The following is an 11,204-nucleotide window of genomic DNA, read 5'->3' on the forward strand; positions in this document are numbered from 1 at the left end:
GAGATGGACAGATCAATGCTGAAAGATAAAAATATGCCTAACAAGTTTTGGGCAGAAGCAGTCTATACATCAGTTTATCTTCAGAATCGCAACACCACAAAAGCGGTTCAAAAGATGACTCCACTTGAAGGATGGACCGGTCACAAACCTTCTATCGGACATTTGAAGGTGTTTGGTTGTATCTGCTACATGCACGTTCCAGTTGAGAAAAGACATAAGCTAGAAGCAAAAGCTGAAAAGGGAATCTTTGTTGGTTACAGTTCTCAATCCAAAGGCTACAGAATATACAACTTGGAGACTTCAAAAATTGTCATTAGCAGAGACGTCAACTTTGATGAAAAAGATTTTTAGAATTGGGAGCAGAACAAAGAAGAAAAGAGACTATTGGGCATTCCATCATTTCAGCAAAATACTCAGCCACAACAGGATCAACCGTAGGAGGAGCACCAGCAAAACTCCAGTTCGGACTCAAGCGATGATGATGGTTATTCAAACGATTCAGAATCTCCGCCAAGAAGGACAAGACTCTTGACTGATCTCTACGACAACACCGAGGTTGTAGAATCTTGTAATTATGTTTCACTTGAACCAAAATGTTTTGAAGAAGCAGCTCAATAAGATGAATGGAGGCTTGCAATGAAGGAGGAGATCCGGATGATCGAGAAGAATCAGACATGGGAGCTAGTTGAAAAACCACCACACAAAGACGTTATTGGCGTTAAGTGGATTTTCAAAACCAAATTCAACCCCGATGGCTCAATCCAAAAGCACAAGGCGAGATTGGTTGCAAAAGGATACTCACAATAATTTGGAGTCGACTACAACGAAACATTTGCTCCTGTCTCAAGGCAAGATATAGTTCGTACAATTCTTGCACTAGCAACACAAAAGGTGAGGAAAGTTTATCAACTAAATGTGAAGTCAGCTTTTCTGAATGGGTTTCTCAAAGAAGAAATATATGTCGAGCAACCACCGGGTTTTATTGTTGAGAATGAAGAAAACAAGGTACTAAAGCTAAAAAAGGCCTTGTACGGTCTCAAACAAGCACCAAGAGCATGGTACAACAGAATCGACGCCTACTTCAGTGAACAAGGCTTCAAGAAAAGTCCTTGTGAGTATACTCTTTACACAAAGGTTGATAAAAACTCAAATATCATCATTGTTTCACTTTATGTTGATGATTTGATTGTGACGGGAAACAATCCATCCTTAATCTCCGAATTCAAAAATGAGATGAAGAAAAATTTCGAGATGATGGATTTGGGCTTGATGAATTATTTCCTTAGCATGGAAATTATTCAAGGCCTTGTAGGAATTTTTCTCTGTCATAAGAAGTATGCAAGCAATCTTCTCAAAAAATTCAAGATGGAGAATTCCAAGGCAGTAACTACACCTCTAGTCAATAATGAAAAATTGACTAAGGAAGATTGTTCACCTCCAGCAGATGAAAGGAAATACAAAAGTTTGATCGGTAGCTTGTTGTATCTTACATCTACCAGACCGGATATCATGTTCGCTACAAGCCTATTATCACGTTTTATGCAGAGTCCAACTCAAATTCATTTGACAGCAGCAAAACGAGTGCTGAGATACATCAAAGGAACTGTGGATTTTGGAATCTGGTACAAACCAATAAAATTTTATCAATTAATTGGTTTTTCAGACAGTGATTGGGCAGGTTCAGAAGATGACATGAAAAGTACGTCCGATTACAATTTCAGTCTCGGTAGCGGAGTATTTTCATGGATCTCACAAAAGCAAGAAACAGTGGCGCATTCAACTGCAGAAGCGGAATATATTGCAACATGTTCAGCAGTCAATCAAGCGATATGACTAAGAAGAATTTTAGCGGATATGGGTGAAATACAGCACCAAGCGACTAAAATTTTTTGTGATAGCAAGTCTGCAATTGCTATTGAATCCAGTCCAGCATCGAAAAACGAAACACATCAAGATCAAGTTCCATTTTGTTCGGGAAGCTGAAAATGAAGGCGAAGTTAATCTGATTAACTGCAGTAGTGAAAATCAGATTGCTGATATTTTTACGAAGGCACTACCGAAAAATAAGTTTGAGTTCCTACGAGCCAAACTTGGTGTTGATAGACAATACATCAAGGAGGAGTGTAGAAAATGAGTATTGTCTCATAAATAAAATAATAACTATAAATTAATTAATAAATAAATGAAATAAAAAAAAGGAAAAGAAAAGGAGATCACGTGTGATATTAGAAGTTGGTAAGTAAAAGGCAATAAAAAGTCTATTATATAGAAACAAGACATTAAATGATCATGTCTCTTATTTGACAATTTTTGTATGAATATCCCACCTTAGTTTGACTTATTGTGTGAATGGTGGACAACCATTAAATTGGCTGAAAGTTAGAAGATTAATTTCACGCGTAACAGACGCGGAAATTAGAAGGTTGTATTTCTATAAATAGCATTTTTTAGGTTGTAATGAGTAATTCAACATCAATTTCAGTTTATATTGTTGGTTCCAAGTTTAATTCCTTTCTTTCAAAGTTTATTAATTCCAGCACTATTACTTTATGTACTTCGATTAATTAATTGCTTCCGCTAAATTAGTCGCAATACCTCCAACAAGTGGTATCAGAGCTTAGTCGGTCAAGCGGCTAAATCAAAAAAATTCCCTTTTTCTCCCGATAACCAAATCCAGCAAAAATATTATTTCTCTCCATGGCAGTCACCAACTCAACACTTATTGTCCCAATTTTTAACGGTGAAAATTATGATTTTTGGAGCATCAAATTCAGAACCATACTGTGTGCTTCGAATTTGTGGGATATTGTAGAACAAGGAATTCCACAAAATTCTCCATCAGCAGAAGCAGAACCAACTCCAAAATCAGCCAGCACTGCCAAGCCGGTTCCAGATCAATAAAAGGAATTGACCCGGAAGGATGCAGATGCACTAGCAAAAATTCACAATGCTGTTGCAGACTCAATTTTTCCAAGAATCATGAATGCCACCACGGCTAAACAAGCTTGGGAAATATTGAGAGATGAATTTCAAGGGACTGCCAAAGTTCGCAACATCAAGCTCCAAACTCTTCGGAGAGATTTCGAGAACCTTAAAATGAAAGATGGCGAATGTATCAAAATCTACTCATCAAGAGTTAATGAAGTTGTGAACCAGCTACGAGCTTATGGAGAAGATATTAGTGATCAAAGAGTTATCCAAAAACTCTTGATTACACTGACTGAAAAATTTGATTCAGTCATCTGTGTTATCGAATCCAATGATCTTTCCCAGACATCGGTCACCGAAGTACTAGGCACTCTACAAGCTCATGAAGAAAGAATTTCCAAACGAGTAGAAACTCATTCCGAGGGAGCTTTGCAGTCCAGACACAAAAATAAATCCTCTTCTTTCAGATCAAAAAATAAATCTGAAGGAAAAGGAGGCCAAAATTCGGGAAACAATTGGAGATCCAAAGATGGAGACAAGAAAGGGAAATTTCCTCCTTGTGGCATATGTCAACTTACAAACCACTTGGAGAAAAATTGCTGCAAGAAAGGAAAACCCAAATGCAATTATTGTCACAAATTCGGCCACATCGAAAATGATTGCAGAAACAAGCCACAACATCAAGCTGCAGCCAGTTAGGAGACTCAAGATGAAGAAGATCACTTGTTCATTGCTTGTCAAGCTGCTACAGAAAATAAAGATATGTGGTTAATAGACAGTGGATGCACTAACCATATGTCTAAAGACTGTCACATCTTCACCAAACTGGATGAATCTGTTCAAGTTCCAATTACGATGGGAAATGGAGCTGTCGTAAAATCGGAAGGCAAAAGAACGATCGCCATCAACACGAAGAAAGGAACAAGACTAATAAATGATGTCTTGTATGTTCCTAGGTTGAGCCAAAATTTGCTGAGTGTGCCACATATGATGCTTAATGGTTATTCTTTGCACTTTGAAGGAAACACTTGTGGAATTTATGATTCTCAACAAAGAGAGGTTGTATGTGTGAAGATGGAGAACAAAGCATTTCCTATTAAATGGGAAAGTATAGCTATGGTAGCAACGAAAGTTCAAATTGAAGCTGACAGTTGGCTTTGGCACAAGAGGTTCGGACACAGTAATTTTCAAAGTTTAAAGTTACTCTCTCAACAGAACATGGTGAAAGATCTACCCATAATCTCTGACTGCACTGGAGTTTGTCACGGCTGTCAATTAGGAAAATGAGTCGTCATTCATTTCCTACAGGCGAGGCTTAGAGAGCAAAGGAGAAGCTTCAATTGGTACACACAAACATTTGCGGGCCAATGAGGACTCTCTCACTCGACAACAGTAAATATTTCATCTTATTCATAGATGAATATTCAAGAATGACTTGGGTTTATTTCATGAAAGACATATCTGAGGTTCTTAAGATCTTCCAGAAATTCAAAAATCTGGCTGAAAATCAAAGTGGCTGCAAACTGAAGACAATCAGAAGTGATCGTGGCACAGAGTACACATCCACACAGTTCAACAAGTTTTGTGACAAAGAAGGTGTTCATCATCAACTCACCACTCGATATACTCCTCAACAAAATGGCGTTTCAGAACGGAAGAATAGAACAGTGATGGAGATGGCCAGATCAATGCTGAAAGATAAAAATATGCCTAACAAGTTTTGGGCAGAAGCAGTCTATACATCAGTTTATCTTTAGAATCGCAACACCACAAAAGCGGTTCAAAAGATGACTCCATTTGAAGCATGGACCGGTCACAAACCTTCTGTCGGACATTTGAAGGTGTTTGGTTGTATCTTCTACATGCATGTTCCAGTTGAGAAAAGACACAAGCTAGAAGCAAAAGCTTAAAAGGGAATCTTTGTTGGTTACAGTTCTCAATCCAAAGGCTACAGAATATACAACTTGGAGACTTCAAAAATTGTCATTAGCAGAGACGTCAACTTTGATGAAGAAGCTTTTTGGAATTGGGAGCAGAATAAAGAAGAAAAGAGACTATTGGGCATTCCATTTCAGTAAAATACTCAGCCAGAACAGGATCAACCGTAGGAGGAGCACCAGCAAGACTCAAGTTCAGACTCAAGTGATGATGATGGTTATTTAAACGATTCAGAATCTCCATCAAGAAGGACAAGACTCTTGACTGATCTCTACGACAACACCGAGGTTGTAGAATCTTATAATTATGTTTCACTTGAACCAAAATGTTTTGAAGAAGCATCTCAACATGATGAATGGAGGCTTGCAATGAAGGAGGAGATCCGGATGATCGAGAAGAATCAAACATGGGAGCTAAGTGGATTTTCAAAACCAAATTCAACCCCAATGGCTCAATCCAAAAGCACAAGGCGAGATTGGTTGCAAAAGGATACCCACAAAAATTTGGAGTCGACTACAACGAAACATTTGCTCCTGTCTCAAGGCAAGATACAGTTCGTACAATTCTTGCACTAGCAGCACAAAAGGCGTGGAAAGTTTATCAGCTAGATGTGAAGTCAGCTTTTCTGAATGGGTTTCTCAAAGAAGAAATATATGTCGAGCAACCACCGGGTTTTATTGTTGAGAATGAAGAAAACAAGGTACTAAAGCTAAAAAAGGCCTTGTACGGTCTCAAACAAGCACCAAGAGCATGGTACAGCAGAATCGACGCCTACTTCAGTGAACAAGGCTTCAAGAAAAGTCCGAGTGAGTATACTCTTCACACAAAGGTTGATAAAAACTCAAATATCATCATTGTTTCACTTTATGTTGATGATTTGATTGTGACGGGAAACAATCCATCCTTAATCTCCGAATTAAAAAATGAGATGAAGATAAATTTCGAGATGACAGATTTGGGTTTGATGAATTATTTCCTTGGCATGGAAATTATTCAAAGCGTTGAAGGAATTTTTCTCTGTCAGAAGAAGTATGCAATCAATGTTCTCAAAAAATTCAAGATGGAGAATTCCAAGGCAGTAACTACACCTCTAGTCAATAATGAAAAATTGACTAAGGAAGATGGTTCACCTCCAGCAAATGGAAGGCAGTACAGAAGTTTGATTGGTAGCTTGTTGTATCTTACATCTACCAGACCGGATATCTTGTTCGCTACAAGCCTATTATCACGTTTTATGTAGAGTCCAACTCAAATTCGTTTGACAGTAGCAAAACGAGTGCTGAGATACATCAAAGGAACTGTGGATTTTGGAATCTGGTACAAACCAATAAAATTTTATCAATTAATTGGTTTTTCAGACAGTGATTGGGCAGGTTCAGAAGATGACATGAAAAGTACGTCCTGTTATAATTTCAGTCTCAGTAGCGGAGTATTTTCATGGATCTCACAAAAGCAAGAAACAGTGGCGCAGTCAACTGCAGAAGCGGAATATATTGCAGCATGTTCAGCAGTCAATCAAGCGATATGGCTAAGAAGAATTTTAACGGATATGGGCGAAATACAGCACCAAGCGACTAAATTTTTTTGTGATAGCAAGTCTGCAATTGCTATTGCGAAAAATCCAGTTCAGCATCGAAAAACGAAACACATCAAGATCAAGTTCCATTTTGTTCCGGAAGCTGAAAATGAAGGCGGAGTTAATCTGATTCACTGCAGTAGTGAAAATCAGATTGCTGATATTTTTACGAAGGCACTACCGAAAAATAAGTTTGAGTTCCTACGAGCCAAACTTGGTGTTGATAGACAATACATCAAGGAGGAGTGTAGAAAATGAGTATTGTCTCATAAATAAAATAATAACTATAAATTAATTAATAAATGAATGAAATAAAAAAAAAAAGGAAAGGAAAAATGAGTAATTCAACATCAATGACCAATGATGTATTTAAGCCTGTGTGAGGCCTATTATATAAATGCAGCATCTCTCAATGGGAGACCTAAAAGTATTGCTGTTTGTATCCAAACTAAATGGGATTTTACAGCAACTCTCAGTGTCTTTCACTGATATTTCTTTTCTTATATGTCAGATTCCCATTGCTGCAAGTCCATGCTTCAGGAAATAATACTGATCACCTTTCTCTGCTCAAATTTCAACAATGGATAACCAGTGATCCTCGTGGACTCTTCAACTCATGGAATTCTTCTCTCTCTTTCTGCAGCTGGTCCGGTATTACTTGCAGCCGTCGCCATCAGAGAGTCATTTCTTTGAACTTGTCAGGCCAGAAATTGGTTGGAACCATTTCACCATACATTGGAAACCTGAGTTTTCTCAGGATTCTTAACCTCGAAAACAACAATTTTCGCGGCCACATCCCTCAGGAAGTTGACAATCTCTTCCGACTGCAACATTTCCTTGTCAACAACAACTCTCTATCAGGGGAAATTCCAAGTAACCTGAGCCGCTGTAACCAACTCCAAATAATCGATTTATCGGTCAATCAAGTGGAAGGAAGAATCCCTTCAGAGCTTGGTAATTTGGAAAAGCTTGACATGCTTCTTCTTAGTGTAAACAAAATTGGAGGAGAAATTCCGCCTTCGCTTACCAACCTCTCATCACTGACTAGATTTGCACTTGCAAGAAATGAATTGGTGGGAGAGATTCCAGCTGACATGGGCAGATTAAAAAGCTTAAAATTTTTTTCAGTTGGGGCTAATCATTTATCTGGAACTGTTCCTCCATCCTTTTTCAACATCTCTTCTATTGTATTCATTTCAACTGCAGACAATCAACTCAATGGGAGTATTCCGGAAACTGTAGGCCTCACTTTACCAAATCTCCAGAAAGTATATATGGGTTTAAATGAATTCTCGGGGTTTCTTCCGTACTCGTTTTCTAATGCTTCTTATTTGCGAATTCTTGATATTTCTACAAATAAATTTGAGGGAGAAGTACCGAATTTCGGAAGTCACCCTGACCTTTTGTGGCTAGACCTTTCCGATAATGATCTTGGAACAAACTCATCCACTGATCTGATGTTCTTAAAATCTTTGAGAAACTCTACCAATTTGCAAATCTTGGGTCTTAGTTACAACAACTTTGGAGGTGTTTTGCCAAATTCGATGGCGAATTTGTCGATTGATCTGAATCGCCTGTATCTTGGTGGTAATCAATTTACTGGAATGATTCCTGCTGCATTAGGAAGTTTTATAAACTTGATTGTTGTGGGTATGGAGTTTAACTTATTAACAGGTGTCATTCCATCTTATTTGGGAAAGTTGCGAAAGCTACTAGGATTGAATTTATGGGGAAACGAATTTTCAGGCGAAATTCCATCCTCTTTTGGCAATCTCACTCAACTTTCTCAACTCATATTGTCACAAAACCAACTGAAAGGAATCATTCCTGCAAGTATTGGAAATTGTACCAGCTTGAATTTCCTCTATCTTTCGCAAAACAACCTCGAAGGCCACATACCAGAGGAGCTTATGGTATTGCCTTCCTTGTCAATATTGCTAAGTTTGGAACATAACTCATTGAGTGGCAATCTACCAGCACAAGTGGGGAAGCTGATAAATCTCAATAAGCTAGATGTTTCAGAAAACAAGCTTTCAGGTGAAATTCCTACGGCCATTGGAGATTGTTCCGCGCTTGCATATCTTTATATGCAAGGAAATTCTTTCGAAGGAGCCATTCCTTCATCCGTGGCTTCTTTGCGAGGCCTTCAACATTTAGATCTTTCAAGGAATAACTTGACAGGAGAAATTCCAAAAGATTTGCAGAATCTTCCTTTTCTACAGTACTTGAATCTTTCGTTCAACGATCTTCAGGGTGAAGTTCCAACAGGAAGAGCTTTCGGAAATGCTTCTGCATTATCACTTATTGGCAATCCTAAGCTTTGTGGCGGTATCCCACAGCTACTTTTGCCGAAATGTCTCAGCAAACCGACGAAGAAAGGGAAGTCTGATGCTTTGAAGATAGCAATTATAGTATCTTCGACTTGTGTTCTTCTTGGTGTCCTTTCGTTACTTGCTTATCGAAGAAGGAAATCGAGAAGCTCTTCTTCATCTGCTACACCCTCACTGATGGATCTCCATGTAAAGGTATCTTATCAGGATCTTCATAATGCAACCAGTGGATTCTCTTCAGAATACTTGATTGGATCAGGCGGATTTGGTTATGTATACAAAGGTTACCTTAATCAAATAGGGAGAGCAGTAGCTATTAAGGTCCTAAAACTTCATCAAAAAGATGCTTTCAAGACCTTAATGGCTGAATGCAGTGTCTTAAAGAATGTCAGGCATAGGAATCTTGTTAAAATACTGTCCTATTGCTCGAGTATAGATTACAGCCGAAACGAATTCAAAGCTCTAAAATTCATGGAAAATGGAAGTCTAGACGGGTGGCTGCATCATGACAATGACAGCGGTAATCAGCCTAGATACTTGAATTTCCTTGAAAGGCTGAATATCGCAATCGATGTGGCGTCTGCATTGCATTATCTTCATGACCTCTATGAAAGATCAATCATTCATTGTGACTTGAAGCCTAGCAATGTGCTTCTTGATAAGAACATGGTTGCTCACCTAAGTGATTTCGGTTTGGCTAAGTTCTTATCAATCACAAATGATGATTCTCGGAGCCAAAGCAGCGCAATCGGAATCAAAGGGACTATTGGATATTCCCCTCCAGGTAATCAAAACTTTTCTAGTTCTCTGATAATGAAAAACAAGAACTTAATCAGATACTTAATTATATGAAATGCAGAGTCTGGAATGGGAACTCGAGCATCGAAAGAAGGGGATGTATACAGCTACGGAATCCTCGTGCTAGAGATGTTCTCAGGGAAAAGACCAACTGATTTAATGTTCAAAGACAATTTGAATCTTCACAACTTTGTCAGGAATTCATTACCAAACAAAGTGGATCAGATTGTTGACGAAACACTTATCTTCAATCAAATGGAAGAAACACCTGCATTGATCTCAGTGTTTGAAGTGGGAATAGCCTGTTCTAGGGAATCACCTCAAGAAAGAATGAAAATGGAAGATACTGTTAAACAACTAGATTCCATCAGAACTGGATTGCACAAATAAAGCTTTCTGCAAACTGATTGGTAATATCTTCCATGATTTACAGACTAGAGTTTTATGTTAGTTATTTTCTTAGTTTACTTATTTAATCTTGAGAAATTCACCTAGAAGTTTAGGGGCAGCATGATCCGGTTCAGTTGAAAAATGAATTGAATAGAATAAGAGCCCATTTGGTTCACCCGTTGACATTTACTGTTTAGTGTTTGCTATTTTCGGTTGCTGTTTGGTGTTGTTACCCATCGACATACTTTAGACATAATGAGATTAATCCTGGGCTTGTTTTCTTGTCGATCGGATCAGTTTTTCGACATTTGTTCAATCCATCTTCCGTGGTGCCAGTAAATTCGAATTATTCTGAATAATTTAATACTCGAAATTTGTGTCATTTGTACATGCCAACTGAATATTTAGCCTTTGTTTGAGAGTTTAGAGGTTAATGGGGTGAGAGTTAAAGGAGGTAATGGAAAGGAAAAGGAAGTGATGGAAATGGAAGTTAAAAATTAACTTTGTTTGGGAGTTCTAAAATAGATAGGCGAATGAAGGTTAAATTTAGTCCGCATAGACAATTTTTTACGTTACTTCCATTAACCCCTAATTTGGAGGTTAGAGTTTGGAAGTTAAAGGAAGTAAATATTTAACTTCCATTAACCTTCATTTGCTCTCCAAAAACAACTCCCAAACAAGGTTAATGTAATATTTAACCTTCCATTACTCTCATTTACCTCCATTAACTCCCTTCCAAACAAAGGCTAAGCGAATGGCGGCCAGAAAGCCATCAAATCAAAGTCTTCAGCTGTATTCAAGCTTGTTGTGCGGATTTAGTGAAAGATAAATAAACAAGAATCGAAAACACAGATTTGACGTGGTTCACCAACGTCGTGTTGGCTAATCCACGGGCAGAAGGAGAATAGCTATTATTAAGGAGGTGGAAATCAAATTACACATTAGGTTTAGATAATAGAGTATTTATACTGATTCAAGGCATTACGATAAATCTCCACCTTGACTTGAATCCTCCTGGCAAACATAACAGATGCACCCATGACAGTGCCAGATGAACAGGCTTCTCCCTCTGCCTCAGAGTTGCCCACATGGCAACTAATAATCACTGATGTTTAGCAAGTCCAAACAGTGTTGAAACTTGCTCTGTGGGACAAGCTTGGTAAACACGTCAGCAGTGCCTACCTTCTTCACCTTTACCCTCTTCTCGAAATGATACCTCACATCTATATGCACTCTCATGATGA

The 11,204-nt window shown here is 38.3% G+C and overlaps 1 protein-coding gene across 1 annotated transcript; it reads left to right on the forward strand.

The window, feature by feature from the left end:
- The first annotated feature begins 6,871 nt into the window (after positions 1-6,871).
- On the forward strand, positions 6,872-10,215 carry LOC136219964 (putative receptor-like protein kinase At3g47110). Its single transcript, XM_066007946.1, has 2 exons — positions 6,872-9,556; positions 9,632-10,215. The coding sequence occupies exons 1-2, from the start codon at positions 6,895-6,897 to the stop codon at positions 9,958-9,960; spliced, it is 2,991 nt and encodes a 996-aa protein (XP_065864018.1). The 5' UTR covers positions 6,872-6,894; the 3' UTR covers positions 9,961-10,215.
- The last annotated feature ends 989 nt before the right edge of the window (positions 10,216-11,204 follow it).

This window comes from Euphorbia lathyris, chromosome 1 (assembly GCF_963576675.1).
Source record: "Euphorbia lathyris chromosome 1, ddEupLath1.1, whole genome shotgun sequence".
NCBI lineage: Eukaryota > Viridiplantae > Streptophyta > Magnoliopsida > Malpighiales > Euphorbiaceae > Euphorbia > Euphorbia lathyris.